Source organism: Thamnophis sirtalis, unplaced genomic scaffold (assembly GCF_051295495.1).
Source record: "Thamnophis sirtalis isolate CommonGarterSnake01/CBP01778 unplaced genomic scaffold, rThaSir2_p1.2 scaffold_4, whole genome shotgun sequence".
Lineage (NCBI taxonomy): Eukaryota > Metazoa > Chordata > Lepidosauria > Squamata > Natricidae > Thamnophis > Thamnophis sirtalis.
The window spans coordinates 52,999,851-53,022,952 of record NW_028261384.1 but is presented as its reverse complement, the minus strand read 5'-3'; the positions used below and the strand labels follow the sequence as shown (position 1 = coordinate 53,022,952).

The window sequence follows — 23,102 nt, the reverse complement described above, 5'->3', positions numbered from 1 at the left end:
GTTCGAGACCAAACGATAGTTGGCTAAAGAAGCTGGGTCCAGGGAAGGCTTCTTAAGGAGGGGCCTCACCACCACCTCCTTCAAGGTGGTGGGAAAGAACCCCTCTCTCAACCAAGGGTTGGTAATCACCTGGAGCCAGCCTCTTGTCACCTCCCAAGAAGCCAAGACTAACCAAGAGGGACACAGGTCCAGCACACAAGTGGCAGCACTGAGTCTCCCCATAATCCTGTCGGTGCCCTTGGGGGTCACAGGGTCAAACTCATCCCAGATGGTCTCCACAAGATTCATCCCTGATGACTCGCACAAATCTACCCAGTCAAGAGTCCAAGCCTGTCAGGATATGAGTGATTTTATCCTGCAGATACTGAACAAATTCTTCAGCCCTACCCTGCAAGGAGTCTTTCCCAGTTCCTTCGTTATGTAAGGAGTGGGTCACCCTAAACAGGGTGTTATCTGCGGACACGTTAAGAGAGGAAAAATGTTGCCATTTTGCCGCTTTTATCGCCACTAAGTAGGATTTAATATGAATTCTTACTAGTGTTCGATCAGATTCGGACCAGCTGGCCCTCCAACCACTCTCCAGGTGTCTTTTCCAGCGTTTCATCTCCCAGAGCTCCTCGGTAAACCAGGGAGCTACCCAAGATCGACACCGGGTCAGAGGCCGCAAAGGCGCAACACAATCCAAAGCCCCAGTGGCTGCCCTATCCCAGGCTTCCACTGGGGCTTCGGTCGAGTTGTGAGCAAGAGATTCAGGAAAAATCCCAAGCTCCATCAGGAACCTTTCAGAGTCCATCAGGCGCCTGGGGCGGAACCATCTAGTCAGTTCCACCTCCCTGCAGTGAGGGGTAGCAGTATGGAAGTCAAGCCTGATGAGGAAATGATCCGACCATGACAAGGGTTGGATAGAAATATCCCCTAAATCTAGATCATTCATCCACTGCCCAGAGACAAGAATCAGGTCGAGCGTGTGTCCCCCATTATGGGTGGGGGTCTTAAATTAACTGAGTTAGGTCCATAGACATCATGGAAGCCATGAACACCTCCCTCATGGCCCAACTAAGTCTCCGTAATGCACGCCAGGCCCGCTCTACCCTCTTGTATGAGGTCATAAATGAGCGAAGCCTTATGTACCACGCACCTGGCGTTAAGCGACACCAGCCGGAGACCAGGGTCCTGTAATCCCGAGCACCCAGGGGTGTGAGAAAGGTGATGAACGCGCGATCACTCTTAAACAGTGAACCCGCGTCCCCCAAACATAATTTGGCCCTTGGCCCCCCACCATATCTGCCTCTCCCACAAACAGTAGAGATGGTGAACTCCCCAATGGAATGGCTTAATGTCTCCCCCGGAATCCCAACCCTTCCCAGCACTCCTGACCCGTGCCCATTAGTTAGCTCTGGCCTGTGCCCTGGCAGACTTCCCCCCCAAAACCTGTCTGAGCCATCCGTATCAACAACCCCCCCCCCTTAAAATTTGTTTTTAAAACCCCTGTAAAAAACTCCTAAGAAGTCTCTTCTTTGCATGCCACCTCTCGGGATCCCAAGATCCGTCATTAAGGAAGCGTCTTGATAGGCAAGAAGGCCATCCATCTAGATATCATATAGCCAAGTTTCAATACAAAACTAAAATCAGGGCTGTAAAATAACAGCCATCCCCTGCACCAAGGGAAATTAGTGAGAGTGACATCATTATCCCACACATTCTTGCTTTCACTGCTTCCAATATATATATATATATATATATATATATATATATATATATATATATATATATATATATATATATATATATATATATATATATATATATATATATATATATATATATATATATATATATATATATATATATATATATATATATATATATATATATATATATATATATATATATATATATATATATATATATATATTTAAATGAGAAGTTTCCAATTGGTAGAATACGGTACTTCTCAACAGCTTTTCCCCCTCTGGGATCCTTCAGAAATATTCTAATCCTAACTTCCCAGGCGCATGCTAATATGCTTTGGAATTGTGGGAATTGTAGTCTGATCATTTTAGAAAATCACCAGGCCAGGTAGAGCACCGTATAAAGTAAACCCGAATGCCCTCTAAATTTTCCAATTTAGAACCATGGATATGTTTTTCGAGACAGAAGTTACGTGCTGTATCCTTTCCCCTCCCACTCAGGTACTCAAAACTAATCAGTTTGAAGGAGTCTGAGCGGATACGATTGACACTTCAAGACTCCCGGGTGAACAGGAGATTGATTGATAGGTTATTTCCGCTCTCTAACATACTTTCAGTAGAACGCAGTACATATTTGGGTTCCCCCCGCCCCTCCCCCCCCGCCTGTAACGACTAGGCAGAAGCTGAATTAGCCCTGTTCTCCACCGGGAAAAGCTTAGCTTGTTGATCGGCCGGCAGCGACTTAAAAGCATAAGGCCGGGGAGGGGGGGGGGCACTCGCCTCATCCCACGGGCCGAAGCGCGTGCGAACCTGCCTTCTTACTCCACCCTTCGGAAAGGGTCGGGTGCGTTACCTCCGGGACTGGCAGAGGGCGGAACAGAAGGGGGCAGAGTTTCCCCGCCTCCCTCCCTCCCGCCATTACAGCGACAAGGGAGTACAAAAAGAGCGAGCGAGCGCCTGCGCAGCGGTGCCGCCCCCTTGCCTCGCACTTGAGTGAGCGCGGGGGAATCGGGCCGAGGCGGGGAAGCGGCCTCACGGGCGAGTGGTCGGCTGCGGCCGCTTTCCTCGTTCTCCTGTTTGCGGAAAGGGAGAAGGCGGAAGGATGGCGGAAACTGTGGGGTTGAGTTCTAAAGCCGCAGCTTCAGCGGCGCCGTCATTCCGCGCCACGGTTATAGCTGCTGGAGCCTTTCCCCCCACTGCTTCTAAGATCCCGCAGAGGTGGAAGCACCTTCGCAGTCCCGGGGCCGCTAGCTGAACTACCGCTTCCTGGTGCTTCTTTGCCGTGGACATTTCGTTCTCTACTCCATCTCGCCGGCGGATCCCACTGAAAGGAGACGCGGTAGAAGAAGAAAGAAAGAGAAGGTGGTAGCGGAGGAAAAACCATGGGCGCTAAGCAGAGCGGCCCGGCGGCCACCAATGGCCGAACCCGGGCTTATTCCGGGGGAGACTTGCCATCGGGCAGCGGCGGCGTTAACGGGACGGGCGGGCGGCCGGTAGGCGGAGCGATGAGATACACACACCTGGTGCCTGGCGCGCACCACGCGGCCTCCGGCTCCTCTATGAATAGTGGGGCAGCGACGGCGGCGGCTCCCCCTTTGGTAGCCTCCAGGAGTAGGTCTCTGGGCGGGCCAACCGCCTCCGGGACTCGAACGGCTCACACTGCCTTCAACATCCCCAATAGCAGCGGCCTCTATGGCTCTCAAGACTCGGTCAGCAGCACTCCCGAGGAAGGGGGACGGGCACGAGCCACGGCTAGTGGAGGGGCAGAAGGACCCGGCGAGAGAAGCGGCGGACCACGGCTAGTTATCGGCTCGCTGCCCGCGCACCTTTCGCCTCATCTTTTTGGAGGTAAGGATTCCTGCCCGTGAACAGGGGCTGTGGGAGTGGAGGATTATAGTGGTCGGGGGTCATTAGAAAAATGTAGAAAGAAGGAAAGGGGAAATTTTTCATTGTTAATTCTCCAAATGTTGGGCGGGTAAAATCTTTATAGCGGATTAATAGATTTAGGATGGGACCAGACTCTTGAAAAGTTTGATCTTTAGGACTCCCAATCTAGTGGAAGAGCGATATTCCATGTGAGAGATAACAGCCAAGTTTTCCTTGTGGACAGTAGAACTCTAATACTATTGGTTAAGCCACGCTGTTTAACAAAGCTAAACTGCACTGTGTTCAGAAGATTAAGTATCTGTTTAAGTACTGAATAGCTACATGGTTTATACTGTATGCAAATCTGTTCAAAGTAAGAGTGTACTCAAACGGGAGTTACTCCCAAATAGGTTCACCTGAACACACGCAGACTTGTAGTTTACATTATTAAAGCTAGTAGCCTTTATATATGCAATTTAGAGTTGGCTGGATTACCATTGCATATGGTACAATGGACCACTTCCTAAGTGGTTCATTATAATACCTGATAGAAACTAATTACACTATTGGGATGTAAATGTTCAACAAGTGCTAAGGAGTCCTATTTATTTGTAAACTTTTTTTTCTTAAAATGGCAAAGCCCGGATTTTAATTGCTAATATATTAAGAATATTGAAACATTGGTGTGCGTGTGTGTGTGTGTGTGTGTGTGTGTGTAGGACATTAACTTATGGATCAAAAATCACACAGGATGCAATATTAATGATGATATAACTTGATTTACTCGTATTTTTTATTTTGTTCTTCAGGAAAGAATTACTAAAAATATTCCAGTATTTTTTATTTTGTTCTTCAGGAAAGAATTACTAAAAATATTCCAGATTGAGGGATTTGAATTAGTTTTTTAAACTTTTATTTTAAAAGAGGAATTCAAAAGAAGTCAAATCTGTAGTACCTCAATTACTATAAGTGTCTGCCCTAATAATTTTTGGTTTATGAAATATCTTACCTGATAACTTAAAGAATTACTAAAATGCTTTAATTATTAAGTGAATAATATTTTTTGTCTAAGCATGCATTTTAAATCTGAAAAGATTATTTAAAAACATCAAAACATAACATAAAACCTGGAATGTGGTTAATGAATTTTCATTCTGATTTTTAACTCAAGTGTTACATTAATTTTATTAGTGTAAAACAAAAGCAATAAGCAAATGCATTCAGATGACATAAGAACAACCATAGTAGTATACAAAGTATAGAACCATAATGGCAAACCTATGCCAGAGGTGGCACACAGAGTGTGGTGTCACCAGCTGTTCTTCTGGGTTCCGGCGTGTGCACTCCACATTTTAAAAATGAAATAGAATTTGCAATATTGGTTTGAAATTCTTATTATGGAAAAATATTGAATTTTGTAATAATTTTATTTTAAATATTTTTTAGCTTTTCTGGGGGTTTCTATTGATCTTAATAGTGATTGCTTATATGAAGTCTTTGGCTGAATTGAGTACAATAGTCTAATCTGTGATCTGACCTATGATCATAGCTACAATCTAGGAAAAAGATTGGGTGAGATGCTTCCTCATATTTTTTCTAGCAAGGTGGTGAGATGAAATGAATAAAGTCTTTCTGTGAAAGTTTGGGAAAAATACTTTATTGAATGAACACTGCAATTGCATTTCAGGAAATATCTTGAATCCACTTAGGTCAGTGGGCCCCATTCTTTATGACTTGGTGGCCTGGTAGGAAGGGGAAGAGGGGACCAGCCCAGTCAGCACATGTACATGTGTGTATGCTGGTCCACCACTTGCATTAGTTTAGCTGTGTGCATGCGCCCCAGCCTATTCCTTGTGCAGCCCAGTTCTGAACAGGCCATAGTTCAGTAGTGGGCAGTGACTCAGGTGTTGGGAACCCTTGATTTAGGTCGCAATGTACTGCTATTACCAAGTCAGCATGCATATCAAAATAGAAACCCAATATACCACTTCGACCCACCATACACCCTTTCTTTCGTCCCCCCTCCAACTTTTGTTCTTCCTTCCAACATTCCCCTCTACCCTACTTCCCCTCCCCCTCTATCACTCCTCTCTCCCAATACACTCCCTCCCTTCCTTCTCCTCCCTCCAATCCTCTCTCCCACCCTCTCTACCCCTCTTTCTTCTTTCCCTCTACTCCTCCCTTCGATGTATTTCTACTATCTATCAATATATTCAGCTTGTCCTATTTTTACACTAAAATTAGAGAGCAACAGTATACAAGTGCAATCGTGTTACTTTAAAATCTAACACATACTATATTTCCCCCCTCCCCCCTAAGACCCCACCTCCCTTCCCCCCCCCCCCGACTTCCCAGAGCCCGTACAGGGTATAGCTTTTTAACAAACACAGTCTAAAATATATTAAAACAAAGGAGATTAAAGAAGAGAGAGAGAAAAAAGAAAGTCAATAAGATCTCTACGTTGAACTCAGCTTCTTGCTGTTACTCAAACTTTAAGCAGTTTAACTTATTCCTAATCTTAAGCATAGGCTATCTGGAATTTCTTAGTCCCATATTTGTTTTGTGTATAGTCAAACCATTTTTTCCAGTCTCGTTTATATCTCTCATTTGAGTGATCTTTAAGATATGCTGATATTTTAGCCATCTCGGCTAAGTTTGTAACTTTCAATGTCCATTCTTGAGTTGTAGGCACATCTTCCTTCTTCCAGTATTGCGCCACCAACAGTCTTGCTGCCGTTATTAAGTGCAGAACCAAATTGGTCTCTACCGCTGTAAAGTCAGTACATATACCTAGTAAAAATAACTGAGGAGTGAATTTTATCCTTCTTTTAAAGATATTTTGCATAATCCACCACATTTTTATCCAAAATGCCTTAACCTTTCGACAAGTCCACCATATATGAAAATATGTAGCATCGAGAGAACCACACCTCCAACATTTAGGCTGTACATTCGGATACATAGAAGCCAGCTTTTTAGGATCTAAATGCCATCTATAAAACATCTTATAAAAATTTTCTCTCAAATTTTGTGCTTGTGAAAATTTCACATTTCTTACCCAGATTCTTTCCCACGTGTCCAGCATTATTGGTTCTTCAATATTCTGAGCCCACTTTATCATACAGTCTTTAACCAATTCCGTTTCCGAATCCATCTGTATTAGTACATTATATATCCTCTTTATATGCATTAAGCTTTGATCTCTTATTTGTTTAAACAAATTATCCTCAACTTTGACAAAACCAGTTTTTTGATCTATTTTCCACCTGGCCTGTAATTGGCCATACTGGAACCATGTTTGAACTACCTTCTCCTCTTTTAGTACCTCTAAAGATTTTAATTGTAGAACCCCCCTTTCTAAAGTGAGAAGTTATCAGCTCCCTATTAATGCCCCACTCTTTCATATCTTTCGAGTAACATGATTGGATTTGAAGATAGGATCACCATTCCAATTTTATCCCTTGCTCTTCTAGCTCTTTCCTCGAACTTAATCTCCCTTCTTTGTCTATTATATCTTTATAGGTGACCTGTTTTCCCTGGTTGTTAAAATTTGGGTGCACTACCACTTCTTCTTTTTTTTTTTAATAAATGTTTTTAAATTTTAGTTTAAAACAGGTACAGCATCTTTCTTTACATCTGTAGAAAATGTATCAATCAATTACAGATAAGTTTTGGTACATCTCCTCCACAGTCAACCAACATAACTCATATTAACTCAAGCATTATTATATATCCATTTTCATTTAACTGTAATTATTATTTAGAAATATTAATAAAAGTAATAATCTTGAACAATACCTGCCCACACCGGTGGGAAAAAAAAATCAAAAGATAAAAAGGACAAATAAAAAATAAAAATTAAAATAAAAAATAAAAATAATACAAAAAAAGACAAAAACGACAAGTGACAAGGCAGGAAAACAAAACAAAACACAGGTGTCTATTATGAAAAAAAAAAGGAAGTATATCAACTGGTTACAACATGCTTTGGTGCTTCTCTTCCATTAACTCATATTAATTCAAATATCTTAACTCGAATATTTACCATATCAACATCATTATACCTCCAGTTTAAATTACCTATGGTTATTTAAACATCCTTCATCCTTAGCTATGCTAAAGAATTAATCCATAACACATGCTGACAATTCATTTACTTATTTGTAAAATCCTCTATTATCATCAAATCCTCATATCCTATTTTAGCTGGACATCCATAATATTTAATTATATCATATATCATAACATTTTCCCAGTATTGATTAACATTTGATTGTATGTATTTTATTTAGTTTTTTTAATAGTGATAATTATTGTAGTTAATACTCTATGTATAATCTAAAGATGTTTTCTCATATCCAATTGTTAGTTATCATATCAACTCCACATTATATACATTACTATCAATATCAATTATTATTCAACTATATCTGTTACAAGAAAAAGCAATTAGGTTTAACTAGTTTTCAATTGTATTCTTCAATCTATCAGCCAGTTCCAAATTATATATATTACTATCCATATCAGTCATTATTCAGCTATATCTATTACACATTAAGGTAATCAGATTTAGCTAATTTTAAATTACGTTCTTCCATCTGTCAGCCAGTGTCTCTCCAATAGCAAAAACTTCTCAAGCCAATTGCCACGCGTTGGATAAATTTACCAAATGTTTTCATAAGCAAATCCAAACAAAGATATTTTTGCACCTTTGGACTCTGAATGTCAGTGATGAAATAATAATGTTGTCCTGGGCTTGTAAAATTTTCCAAATTAACTTTAATTCTCAAGGGTGGATTTTCCATTCCTCCTGCACTCTGTCTCTTTAAATGAGTCTTCTTTATAGCTCCCCCCCTCCTTTCTTCCTCTGAGATAGACCAGACACCATTTCTCACATTTTCCATTTGTATTTCAGGAACATTTAAACATTCAACGATCTCAGTTTTTACTTCATATTTTAAAATCAGATGATCCAATTTTCTTTCCAGCCTTTGATAAGAGTCAAAAAGCCCTCTACATGCGGAAAAAAGAATCTGAAATGAAATCTTAGAGGTATTTTGAGATGCCATGATGTGTCGTAGTTAAAAATTGCAAGCTCTTTTTTTTTTCCACAGACTTTGAAGCACTTTTCTTAGTCTCTTACAGGCTGTGTAATCTTATCTGATCGTAAACAGAGCCAAGTAATAAAGTAATAAAAATGTCGAATCGTGACGGGCTAATTAGTAGAAAATAAATTTTACGATCCACTTAGGGAGATTCAGAGGGGGGAGGATGTCGAGGAGTTTCTTGAAGCATTTAAGAAGTAAAGTAACCACCAGCCATAAATCCATTAAAAAAAGCCAATTCGCCGCTAAATTTCCCTGTTCTTTGGTTTCAGTTAGCTTAAGTTTTTAACGCGAACAGTCTCTCTTGGATGATAAAATCAGCTTACCAGATGACATCACTTCTACCATTCCTAGGGGCAACCTGCAGTTTCAGTTAGCACGCAGCTAATCCAAAAAGGAATTGGCACGAGGAGTTAATACCCCCCCCCCAGAGACTTACGGGTGTCTCTGAGGTCCTGAGTCTCTCCTCACCTTCACTGTCGTCTACGGGACAGCTAGAGTTCAAAGAACCCGTCCAAAAATCCTTCGGTATAGAGGAATTTCAGGAGTAGCCTGAAACTCCATCTTCTCACTGCTAAGCCCCGAGGTGCACTACCACTTCTAATGTTGATAGCCAAATCGGAACCTTGCTGTAAATTTTCCTCTTGAATTTATTCCATGTTTCTAATAACACCTGCCTCATGAAGTGTCTCTGAAAATATTGATGTGCTGCCTGCTTCCTGTACTATAGGAAGGCGTGCCATACTAGATATAAATCGTGGCCCTCTAGGATTAGCAGTTTATTATTTTTTTAATCTATCCATTCTTTTACCCAGGTAAGTGTTGTTGCTTGGTGGTATAATTCCCACTCTGGTACACCAAATCCTCCTCTTTCTTTTACATCTTGCAGAAATTTAAATTTAATCCTTGGTTTCTTCCCTTGCCAAATGTATTCTGATGTTATTTTATTCAATTTTCCAAAGTACTTTTTATCTAATTTTATAGGAATATTTTGGGACAAAAATAATAATTTTGATAGAATATTCATTTTGGTCACTGCTGTTCTTCCCGTGTAGGAGAGTCTCAAATTTTTCCACCTCTCCAAATCCTCCTCTATATAATTTGTTAATTTAACATAGTTATCCTCTTTGATGTACATCTTGCCATTACATAGATTCCCAAGTATTTCATTTTTTTTCCAATCTGAATATTTAGTCCCTTGGCCAATTCCTTCTTGTGCTTCTCCCTCATATTTTTAACTATCATTTTGGTTTTATCTTTATTAATTTCCAATCTGATTTCCCATAGTCTTCTAGTACCTCCATCAGCCTTGGACCTGATTTTAGTGATTCTTCAAGAATAAAAACTAAGTTGTCTGCAAATGCTTGCAATTTATAGACTTCTTTCCTAATTTCCAGACCTTTAATTTGAGTTTCTTTCCGTATTATCCTTGTTAACACTTCTAGAGACAATATAAATAGCAATGTGAATAGAGGACACCTTTGCCTCGTACCTTTCTGTATTTTAAACTTTTTTTCACCTCTCCATGAGTGAAGGGCTGTTTTTAAAAAGCTCAAGCCACAGGACTATTTGCGCTTCAGTTTGAGATATAGACAGGACAGACCTATGCTCAACAGTGAAGGGACACAAAGCAGAAAACATCCTTCAGAAAGCATAACTCACCTCCTCAATGAAAGAATTAGACAGATTAATTTCACAATTGAGGTTTTAATAGAGTGCAACACATACTCCAAGAGCTGAAATCACTTCTATCTACAGAAGTATTGGAATAGGTCACATAATTTATAAAGAAGGCACAATTAACACAACACAACAAGAGCAAAGAACGACAAAAAGCTAAATTTTCTACCCTATAAGCTTAGACAGAAAAAAACCACACAAAACTGAAAAACCAACACAGATGGACAGGAACATGGCTCAGAAAACTTACCAATGGGTGAGAAATCTGACAGAGATCTTACCCAAACAGAAAATAATGTTTTGGCCAAAGGACTGAATTTTGCAGTAACACCAGAACAGCTATGAATTGTAGATCTTCTCACAGCCACAGAAGTTCTCCAGAAGCAGAACAATTAAGGATGAAGGTATCTGTAGCCCTCGCCAATGCCAAAACACCCCCTTCTCACAATTCAAGAAAAGAGAGCAGTGACATCTCTAAGAAGAGACCCAAACATCATCACCCTACCAGCTGATAAAGGAAGATGCACAATCATCCTAAACACAAATGACTGCAAGACCAAGGTTAACAATCTTCTGAAGGACATTGCTACATGTGAGACTCTGAAGAGAGACCCCGTCAGCAGTTACAAGAAAAAGGTCACTGATTTCTTGCAACTTGTACTGAAGGACAATACCATTGACAAGCCACAATATTACCGTCTTTACCCTGGGTAAATCACCCCATGCATATACCAACTCCACAAAATCCACAAATAGGGAACTCCACTAAGACCAATTGTCAGCAGCATCAATTCTCACCTACCACATTGCAAAACATCTAACCATCTTATTAGCTCCTCTAGTTGGCAACACCACCCATCATGTCAACAATTCACAGAACTTCACCAGCAAGGTTTGGAAATTAAAACTGGACCAGGATGAGATCATGGTGTTCTATGATGTGACTTTTCACTTACATTCCAACTACCGAAGCTGTCATGGTAGTGAAAAAATGACTTGCTACAAGACAGCACCTTAGGTGACAGAACCAAACTCAGCCCAGAACACATATGTGCCATGATGGACCTCTGCTTGATCTATTTTAGGTAGTGGTATTTTAAATACAATGAAGGTTTCTACAGACAAAAACATGGCTGTGCCATGGGTTCACTTATGTCCTCCATTGTAGCCAGTCTTTATATGGAAAAAGGAGAAACCAAAACCCTAGACTCTTTCACCCCCTCACTGGTATAGACCCTAGAATTTCACCCCCTCACTGGTATAGACCCTAGAATTTCACCCCCTCACTGGTATAGGTATGTGGAAAATATTTGGGTCAAGATCAAAACACAAAAATTGGAAGCATTCACCAAACGTATCAACTCTGTGGACAGAGACATCAAATTCACACGGGAAGATATTAAGGAAAACAGTCTAGCCTTCCTGGACTGTGCAGTGCACATTAAGGAAGACAGAAGCCTTAACATTGAAGTTTACAGAAAACCCACTACACAGATCAATATTTGCATTTTGACCCCCACCACCCACTGGAGCACAAAATGGAAGTCATCAGAATCTTACCCACCGAGCTGAAGGCCTGCTACCAACAAAGATGGGGGGGGGGGAGAACATAAACACATCAAGGAAACCCTTAGAACATGTAGTTATTCCAAGTGGGCCTTCATCAAATCTCAAAAAAGACCCTATTGTCTCTGTAGCAGACAATGACAAGAACAAGAAATGAAGCAACATTGTCATTCCATATGTTGCAGGCATATCGGAAAAGCTCAGGAGGATCTTCAGCCAACATAACACGTGCACACTTCAAACCCAAGAATAAACTAAGGAAGAAGCTTGTCCACCCCAAGGATAAAACACCCAGACAGAAACTGAGCAACATGGTATATGCAGTAAGCTATGCGTAGATCTGAACATTGGGGAAATGAAACAACCACTTCATAAGCGCATGACACAGCATAGGAGAACAAACACATCAGGACTATATTCAGCAGTCCATCTGCATTTAAAAGCCACATGCCATTCTTTGGAGCCACAAGTCCATATTTTGGACAGAGAGGATTGTTGGTTTGAAAGAGTGGTTAAAGAGGCCATCTATGTAAACATTGAACAGGCCTCTCAACAGAGGGGGAGGGATACATCATCATCTAGCTCCAATCTACAATACAGTACTTTCAGGAGTTCCAAGAAAGCTCCACACCAATTTGAACCACTCAGGTGATACAGATAAACCTCCAGGTGACCTTAGCGACCTGCTAAAAGAATGCAAATGACCAATAGTCTGCAAGGAGTATAAATCCTCCTATTTCCCACCATCCAGTCAGAGTTGAAGAAGCTTCTTAGATGAGAAATGAAACTTCTTCAGAGAAAAATAGAAAATCCAGTTGCCTCTTGAAAAAAGCAGGAGGACAGCTATGACCTGGATGACTGAGAATTTCCATAGACATCTTCAATATATAGGTTGAATAAGGAAAGTAAAAGAATGCAACCTTGCTTCATTCCTTTTTTGTCTTGAACAATGTCTCCATGAGGTGTTTGCATAGCAGTTTGTTGATTTTTGTGCATGACTGCACCAACTTAATCAGATGTCTTCATACCCCAGGTTTTTTTTAAAATATTTTATTTCCATTTTCATTTTCATAACACACACTCACATGTATACTATACATAGCCAATATCATATAGTATGAAATAATAATTACATCAGTTCCTCTTGTCAACAATGCCCCCCAAAATAGGAACCCATTATAGCTCTTCTGCTCTCCATACACCTCTTTCTTCTACCACCCTCCAACTTTCTATCTTCCCTCCATCATCCTTTCCTACTCTACTTCCCCTCCCTTTCTACTACTCCTCTCTCCTTATCCACTCCTCCTTATCCTTCTCATCTTCCCCCCCTACCCTCTCTCCTATCCTTCTCTGCTCATCTTTCTTCTTTCCCACTCCTCCTCTCCTTGGTGTATTTCCGCTACATGTCAATATGTTTAGCCTATCCTATTTTTAAAGAAAAAGTAGTAATAATAATAGTAATGAGAATACAAAATAAAGAAAAAAAACAGTATACATGTGGAGTCAAATACCCCAGGTTTTCTAGGGCTATCCACAGGCTGTCATGATTGACATAATTAAAGTGTTTCTTGTCAATAAAAGAGATATAGATATATTTTTATATTCTTCATTTTTCCATTATCCAGTGTAGATTTGCCGAATAGTTGTGTCACAATCTCATCAATTAGTTTTTCTAATACTTCCTTATAAAAACAACTTCAACTGTTTGTTTCATGGTTGTATTTGTTTTGTTTGCTGTAAAATTGAATAATTTTCCCTGAGCTATTGCTGCATTGGAAAAGGTATGCTTCTTACAATAATTTTATATTATTTTATACTATACATATCATATATGTAACATTTCTTATGTCCTGGCTCAGGTATACTTAAGTATATATACTGTTAAATGGACAATGAGGCTGAAGATGTGAGCGGAGCAGCTGGAGGTTTAGTTTACATCTGCGAGGGCGATCAGATGTAACTGCTTGGCATGTTTACTTGTGCAGGAGCTTTCAACAGGGCGCAAACCACCTGAGTGGAAGGTTTCCCCCGCTCCCTAATCTGGAGGAGGAAAGCTGAATTTTCCGCTGATTGCCTTGCTGAGTGTGGCGAGTGGTGGCACTGGTGGGAGAGAAGAGAGAAAGGTTGAGCTTTGCAATATGCCACTAAGTGGAGCTCTGCAGAGTTTAGGGGCTGTTGAGCTTTGCAGACTGGACTGGCAGGGCCGGGAGGAAGGAGAAGAGGTGAGGGGGTGAAATTTGTAGGCAGCAGAAGAGAGTCCTGCTGCCTGGAAAGCAAGTTCTTTGGAACAAGAATCTTACGGTTCTCAGCACAGCTATTTCGACTTGGCATGGAGTTGCTGTGGCCACTTGTGACTGTCTCATCCTCAACTTGGACTAACTCCGCATTATCCCAGAACACTTTCATGCTGGGGTGGGAGGAGATCCACTGCTTGCCATTATTAATATTCTCCCGCTGTCAGGGAAGTGAGTTCATGTTAAGATCCTCAATGTAGGGGCAGCCACCTGATGCCCCAGCTTTCTGAACTACTACTGAGGCTGTCGGACTGCCTGCAGTTCTCTCTCCTCTCATGGGCAGTCCGGCAGCCTCAGTAGTAGTAATAATACCGGTAGCAGCAGCAGCAGCAGCAGTCTCTTTGGCAGGACTCATACATACAAACATGGCCATCAGCCACCATGCGCTAAAGAAGCTGGTGGTGCCAGGGGAGTTAACCAGCTGGGCATGCAAAACAAGATGCCCAGTGCTCTCCGTCTGCCTGCCTCTGTGTCTCTTGGGAGCAGAAAACTCAGGGAGTGGGTGTAAATAGGGCGAAAGCTGCCAGGTGTACTTATTTGAATGGAAGGGAGCAGAGGCATTTCAGAAAGTTGGGGCGTCAGGACGCTGCCCCTCCCTTGAGGAGCTTAACTTGATCTTACCTCCCTGACGCTGGGAGAATATTTTTTTAAATAATGTTTTTATTTTTAATGTAAAACAAACACAACATCCTTCTTTACATGCTGTAGAAAGTATATCAGTTGGTTACAAAAAGACTCATGCATCTCTTCCACAGTCAACAAACATAATTCTTATTAATTCAAGCATTTTAACTCAAATATTTATACATGTCACCATCATTATATCTCCATTTTCATTTGACTATAATTGTTTAAGCATCCATCATAAAATATACCAAAATTTAATACATAACCACATCCTGGCCTTTCAATTACTATTTCTAAAATCCTCCACTAACACTAAATCCTTATGTCCTATTCTAGCTAACCATCCATAATATTTAATAACAAAGTTTTCTAATCCTTCTTTCCAAATCACTATTTAAAATTTACATCCAGTTTCCTTATGTTATACCCATATCTATATATATGCTGTTATTCTTATCCCTCCTTTATTTGACTATATCCTGTATCATAACATTTTCCCCTTAATAATCAAAACTTTAACTGTATTTAACTTAGTTCTTTTTTTATTAACCTTTATATACAATCTAAGGGGATTTCTAATCTTCCTTACATGGGTACCATTCAATATTCATATCCAATTGTACTCACTACACATTGTATACATTCGTAACATTATCAATTATTTATTTAAACTATATCTATTGTCAATAAATTTCACTAAGTTTAACTAGTTTTAAATTATATTCTTCCATCTATCAACCTGTATCTTTCCAATAGCAAAACAGTCTCATATCTTCTGCCATTTGTGGTGCCAGTCCTCTAATCATCTCCTTGATCAACTTTGTATGGACTCCTCTTAGCAACTCCTTGCTTATAAGATCTCTCATGTAATCTTGATCCCTTCTTCTGTTTCCTTAGTCAGCTTATCTTTGATTGTCAGTAGTGTTATCAATGCTATTGCTAATAAAATTTCTCTCTTTAAATCCATAGATTCTTTGATTTTTCTTCTTCTGTATCTTGCCCTCTGGGATAAATTTCCTCTCCATTCTCCATTTAATTCCTCTTTCAGTATTCCACTCTTTCCATTTTCAGAGACAAACCAATCACCATAAATATCAGCAAATTTAATCTCTTTATATTCATTTTCCACTTCAGTTTTTTGGATTTTAACCACCACGTTTTCCATTTGATAAACATCCTCAACTTCTTCATCATATTTTGCTGTTATATGCTCTAAGTCTTCCAGCTTCTCTATCCTCTCATATGTATTTAATAATTTCTGTATTTCTGAAAATATCTGTTGCAAGCTTAAAATTTCTGTTTGCTTTTGAAATTGTGCCATTATCTCCAGCTAACAAACACAGCTGCTCTAGCTTGGAAAGTTAATAAAATTAAGCATAGATTCACAAAAACATTTTGTTTTCACTTTTCTCTGGTTAGGGATATACTTCAAAGGGACATCTGTATGCTTCCCTTCTTATCACACTCTATAACCAAGCAGTGAGACCTTGTAGTGCCAAGCCAAAACAATCAGTGAAGAAAAAAAATGTTCCATTTCCAATACACAAACCTTCCAGCCTCCAAGTAACAGTGTTATTGTTGCAAATTTCTTTATTTCTTTTTGTATCTTTTTTATATTTCAAGTTAGAAAAAAGAGTCCAATTTTTAAATGGGCTAGAAGAACACCCACAGTAATGAAAGAGGAAAATTTTATACCATGGGTTACAGAGAATAATAAAAGAAAAAATAGAAGAAGAAAACTTAATCCATTCATTTTAAAAGGCTTGCATAAATTCCATCCATGAAGATAGCATTTAAAAAGTAAGGTAACCACTGTCCAAAACCATTCCAAATTTAATTCTGCTGCTTGATTCTTCTATTCTCCAATATAAATTAATTTTAAGTTTTTTATAGGCAGTCTCTTTTTAAAACAGTAAAAGTTCCTCACCAGCTGGAAACACTTTCTCTTTCCGTATCCTTCTGTTTTGGAGCCACACCAACTTCGTCAGCCTTGGCTGGATTTTTTGTCGCTGTCTTGAAGAACTTCTCTTGCATTGATCAGGGACTTTGCAATATCCCTGAGGTCAGCAAGACGTATTCTTCCTGTTCACCATCTCTTTGGGATGGTTTAGGTCCGATTGGACCACCCAGCGGCAAAAATATCAGCTGCGGTCTCAGAGCATCGAGACCGCACGTCCGTATTGTCGTGACGTTGGATCCTCCGCCCCGCTGGAAGAATATTAACGATGGCAAGCAGCGGATCTCCCACCCTCCCACCATGAAGTTCTTCTGGGATAACGTGGAATAAGTCCAAGCTGAGGATGAGATAGTCACAAGTGGTCACAGCAACCCCATGCCAAGTTGAAATGGCTGTGCTGAGAACCGTATGATTCTTGTTCCAAAGAACTTGCTTTCCAGGCAGCAGGATTGGCTCTAGTGATCTGAGCCAAATTCTGTATTTCTTGTTTGCATTTACTTTTGATTTCATTTGTCTCCAAATGCATACATACATACATCCTCCCTCATCTCCCTTCTCTCTTTCTCTCTCTTCCTTTCTCTCTTTCCCGAAGCCTCTGAAGGGTGAAAAATGGCCCTATGGACCACCCGGAAGTCCCGAACTTCCAGGTTGCCCATAGGGCCATTTTTCGCCCTCGGAGGTTTCAGGGAAGCTTCTGGAGGGCCTCAGGGGGAGGAGGTTGTTTTCGCCCTCCCAAGGCTCCTAGTAAGCCTCTGGAGCCTGGGGTGGGTGAAAAATGTGTCCATCTGCAAAAATGGGAGGGGGTCATGTGCATAGCATTATGGGTGTCGCACGCCAGCGCATGACCCCCCCCCCCCGTGCTCCCTCCGCTTTTGGCACGCAATGGCAAAAAGGTTTGCCATCACTGCTATAGTGGGTGTTTCAAGGGGGAAAAAACTGATTCATTTGTCCAAAGCTGAAATGATTACACAGAATTATAGTTGCTCCAAATTAGAGGAGAAAATTGAAATTAAATATATTGTTTTAGATAAATGAACAAGGAACATAATTAAAGTGGCCACGCTTCCTAGCAATGAAATTATTTGAACTAGCGTGCAGTTGTTCATTTTAGTTCTATAAAGATGTACAAGTTTTTAAAAACAATATATAGCATTCTTTAGTGTAAATGACAATATAAATTGTGAGTAAAAATAGCAGCAGCAGTTGCTGCAAAATGTATGAAAATTGGATGTCTCTGGCTACTGCTGCCACTCTGCACTCTGTCCACATGCTCGCTCATCTTCTTGTGGTGCATTCATAACAATCTGACACAGCACATACTTAAAACTGTAGATATGAGAGGATTTTAGGAGGATCCTTTCTATTCTACCACTTCTTATTACATTCAGCAGCACAGTATCAGCAGTAGAAGCCTTCCCATTTTGGGTTTTCCGGGACTTGAAATGGACGCTTAACATTAGAATCATCATTAAAAAGGCACAATAAAGAATGTTTTCCTACATAATCTCTGAAATTCAGACTGCCCCAGGAACTGTTGATATAGGGTTACAATCATTAATGTATCATTTGTACTTTATAATTATCTGGTTTGGTATAGCGACTAAACAGGACAAGTACAGATCCCAATGGATAGTTAAGACTGATGAAAGAACAGTTGCATGCAGCCTGCCTTCCATAGAAGTCCTGTATATTTTTTGTATGAAAAATACAAAAAGTGCTGAGAAGATGTCTGCACGCACCCCTCGCATTTTGGATATAAACTGTCTGAATCCTCCTCTCCTCTTGGGTTGGTATACGCCAAAACAATTAGACCAAGGAACATTTTTTCTTCATGCCATCACTCTGCTGAACATCTTATTCTCACAATACTATCTAATATTTATGTATATTTACCCATGTAGTATGGCTGTGGTATAATGATTTATCCTATTATTTTCTTTACTCCCTCACTTTTATTGGTATTATTATATATATATCTGTCTTTATTGGTTTTTTTTACAAATAACTCAAGTGAACCTATTCAACATATCTTCCTCCTGAGGAGGAGCCAACGTCGCGATAGTACAGACTTGTGGTCTCGACGCTCCGAGACTGCCGCTGATACGTTTGCCACTGGGTGGTCCAATAGGACCTAAACCGTCCCGAAGAGACGGAAAACAGGAAGACTATGTCTTGCTGATCTCAGGGACCCCGCAAAGTCCCTCATTGATCCAAGAGAAGGTTTTCAAGCTGGCGACAAAAGACAGCCTAGGCTGATGAAGTTGGGATGGCTCCAGAATGGAAGAAAACAGAAAGAGAAAGACACTGCAGTTTAAATAGGCTTTTACTTTCATGGAAATAGGGGTATCAGAGTCCATCAAACAGTCCAAGTCATACACGGATAATTCAGTCAGTCATCAATGTCTTTTAGTTAAGGGATAATCACATTTTACAGTATGCTTTAAAGATAGAAGAACTGGGAGCAGGTTATGCAGGAGAGTCCACTATTGAGTCCTGAAATACCTAGACATTCAACCCGTGTAACACGACCACCTGACAGATATCAAGCTACTATAGCGTGTCAAGTAGATAAAGTTCCTGCTACTTATCATGAATTAATCCTGTATCCTAAGGAGGAGCAGATGGTTTGGAAAACAGCAATGGAAAAGGAACTGAAATCCTTACAAAAGTTAGAAGTGTATGAAAATGTAAGGTTACTCCCAGGTAAACATGCCATAGGATGTAAATGGATCTGCAAGATTAAAACAAGTGTAGATGGGACTGTTACCCATAAAGCCAGATTAGTTGCACAAGGGTTTGATCAGTCAGCCAATGACTATGATGAGGTCTTTGCACCTAATCTAAAGGCTACAACATTAAGTGCATCATTAGTTTGGGCAGCTAGTCATGGATATGTAGTGAATCATTTAGATGTTGAGATGGCATATCTCCATGCACCGTTACAACATACTGCATATTTAAAGAAGTCTTTAGGGTTAAACACTGATAGTAAAACTGATTGCTGGAGATTGAAAAAGTGTCTGTATGGCTTGAAGCAATCAGGATATGAATGGAATTAATGTATAGTTAAAAGAGTTAACTAAGATAGGTTTTAAAGCTGGCATGGCTGATCCATGTTTGTTTAAGAAAGAAAGTGATGGTGTGATTTCATTGTTGCTATTGTTCACTGATGACATAGCATTAATCACTAAAACTGAGCAAGAAGCTATGAGTATTATAACACTGTTAAGAACGAAGTTCAGTATAAAACATCTCAGTGAGATTAGGCAATATCTTGGGTTAAAGATAGATAAAACTAGGGGAGGATACAAAATCTCACAAACTGAGAAAATTAACCAGCTACTCAGAATGTTCAGGATGGAACTATGTAAACCAGCTAAAACTCCAATGGGTCTGGAATGTAGCCATGATGATGTAAAAAGCTCTGTGTTTGATAAAGGTATTTATCAATCATTGATTGGTTGCTTATCTTATCTGAGTAATTGGTCAAGGCCCGACCTAGCATACAGTGTAAATCAATTAGCAAGGTTTAATGCTGAACCTATTGAAAGGCACTGACAAGTTACTAAGAGGATATTAAGATATCTGATGCATTATCTTATGTATTATGCATTGTATTTAGAACCTAGAGATGATCTGAGCGTAACTGCATATGCATATGTTTTGCTACAGATGTGTCTACACAGAAATCAACATCAGCGTTTGTTGTATTCCTAGAAAAAGCAATAATTGGATGGCGGTCTATTAGACAAAAACATTTAAGTCTATTGGCTATGGAGGCTGAATTCTCATGTCTGTCATTAGTATGTACGGATTTGGTTTGTTATGAACAACAACTACTTGATATGGGGATTGACATACAAGAGCCTATTGTTGTTTATGAAGACAATCAAGCAGCAATTCATATGGCATCCAATCTTGCTGTAAAAACTAGGTCAAAACACACAGATATAAAATATCTGAATGTACGGCAAAGTGTGAATAGTAAATTAATTTCACTAGACTACTGTATGTCTGAGGATAACATTGCAGATCACTTTACCAAGGCCCAGCGTAATATAAAGCATAAACGTTGTTGTGAGAAATACAGATTAAGATTGTAAGATTCTTTAAAGCATACTGTAAAATGTGATTGGGTGCTGTTTGCCTCAATTGGCCATAAGAGGGAGCCAGAACGACTTAGTTCTCTCTCTGTTTCGTTAGATGCTGGGCTGAACTGATCTGAGTTCTATCTCTAGCAATGCATTGTGATGCTCCACTATCAACAACCCACAAATAATGGTTTACTGGTGAATTGCTAGACATAGCCATAGCTGCTAGCTTCTTGGCATCATCATCGTTATCTGGATTACAAGCAGTTACATCTGGTGGATTCAGTACAGCATCCCATAAACCTTCCCTATGCAGAAGTAGACTGCATTTCATAGACTAGGAAACAGTTTGTTCCATCCAACCGGGTTATCATAGATAGGCTTGTTGATGGGTTGCTTGCCATCTTCTCCAGGATAGTGCAGTCACTAAATAAACAGCTGTCTGTATGCGGTATTGCATATCAACACCACCTCTTCTTTAGTTACGTCTGGTATACTCTGGGTCCATAACCAGTGTTAGGTAAGCTCCCCTTTGGGAGAGTGAGTACGTTTAGCGAAGCATTGTGAGAGTTGTGTTGGAGAACACACAAACCAGCATACAGTTTAAATAGGCTTTTAAATAGCCTATTTAAACTGCAGTTTAAATAAGCTTTTACTTTCGTGGAAAATAGAGGTATCAGAGTCCATCAAACAGTCCAAGTCATACACAGATAATTCAGTCAATCATCAATGTCTTTCAGTTAAGGGATAATCCAAATAACATAATCCAGTATCATATAATCAGTCCAGTAATCAAGGTTTGCTAACAGTTGCAAAACTTACAATAGCTCACGACACTCAGATCAGTTCAGCCCAGCATCTAATGAAACACAGAGAGAACTAACAGTCATTCTGGCTCCCTCTTATGGCCGATTGAGGCAAACAGCACCCAATCACATTTTACAGTATGCTTTAAAGAAACAGGTACAACATTGTTACATGAGTTATATATTGCCAACCCAATCGTTAGATTTTATTCCTAACAGTGTCCATCTGGGAGGAATCCTTTCTGTTTTGAAAAAGACTGCCCGAAAAACCCTTCTCTTTTATGCTAAATTAAATCCTTAAGCAGAAGAAGTAAGCAGCGAAATTGACCTGCCTTGGATTGTTCTGGATAGTATGGTTTTTTTTTCTTTTGTAATTACACTTTGTGGATTGAAATGCTTGCAACTTTTTTCCCCCTCTCCCTCTTAAAGTGAATGGACCAGTTTTTTCTTCTTTGACTTTTTCTTGTGTTACTTTTAACTTAAGGATTAAAATCTCATTCTCTACTCTAACAAAAGTTTTTATTATTTGCTATTAAACTCCATTTAAGAAGTTTGTTTCCCTTAAGCCTGAGACAACATCAGAGAGTGAAAGGAAGCAATACTGCCACTCGGAGGCTAGATGCTAGAGTTTCTGAAACTACGCATTTGTTCCTGTTTCTCCTTTGATTTCACTGTCTCTATACTTCAAAGTTCCGTAATTGAAAGTGATAAGAGCCAAGGGCATGTAGTGTTTACACAGGTGTCCTTTAAGAGCCTTATCGGCACTGAAAGAGGGGGAAAAAACAGAATCTCTTTTTTGTGAAGATTACAAATGATCTTGTGTTTAAGATTAGATAGATAGATAGATAGATAGATTTAGATTTAGATTTAGATTTAGATTTAGATTTAGATTTAGATTTAGATTTAGATTTAGATTTAGATAAATATATAAATATGTATAAAGTTTGGAAAGCTAGAGTGGCAGTAATTTACAATCTGGAAATATGGATCAATTTTCAGAAGAGGAAACTTTAATTTTGCAAAAGATTTGGGATGGAATTCAAAATTTATTGGAGATAACTGGGACAATTGAGAAGAAGATGGAGTTTATACTAGAAAAAATGGAGATGGAGCCCCCAAAATTGAAGAGAAAAATGAATACAAAGATAATAAAACTAATGATTTGATTTGTGGAGTGAAAGTGGTTGAAAGCAAAAAAATAGGTGTATGGAAAAGGGAATTTGATGGGCTGGAGCCCTACCCCAAATTTCAAGGCACAGAAGAAAAAAGGGGAAAATGATGGTTTTAAGGAGAGAAACCTTACCAGAAGCACGATGGACAACCAAAGCTAAATTAATTAAAATAGCAAATGGCGGGCGCCCAGACTACCTGAGAGATGCAACAAGTAACAAGGTGCGGAGAGATGTCCATAAAAACTTT

General features: G+C 39.7%; 1 protein-coding gene across 2 annotated transcripts in view; it reads left to right on the top strand.

Annotated features, from left to right (window-relative positions):
- The first annotated feature begins 2,648 nt into the window (after positions 1-2,648).
- ZNRF2 (zinc and ring finger 2) overlaps positions 2,649-23,102 on the top strand; it is a 93,138-nt gene continuing 72,684 nt past the window's right edge. Inside the window, exon 1 of one of the 2 annotated variants that reach the window (XR_015696372.1) lies at positions 2,649-3,539. Coding sequence is in view for 1 of the 2 variants with exons in the window: in XM_087712925.1 (XP_087569051.1) it covers positions 3,074-3,539 (466 nt within the window). In the remaining variant the exon portion in view is untranslated. The remainder of the gene's footprint in view (positions 3,540-23,102) is intronic. The other variant, XM_087712925.1, reaches the window with a different exon arrangement.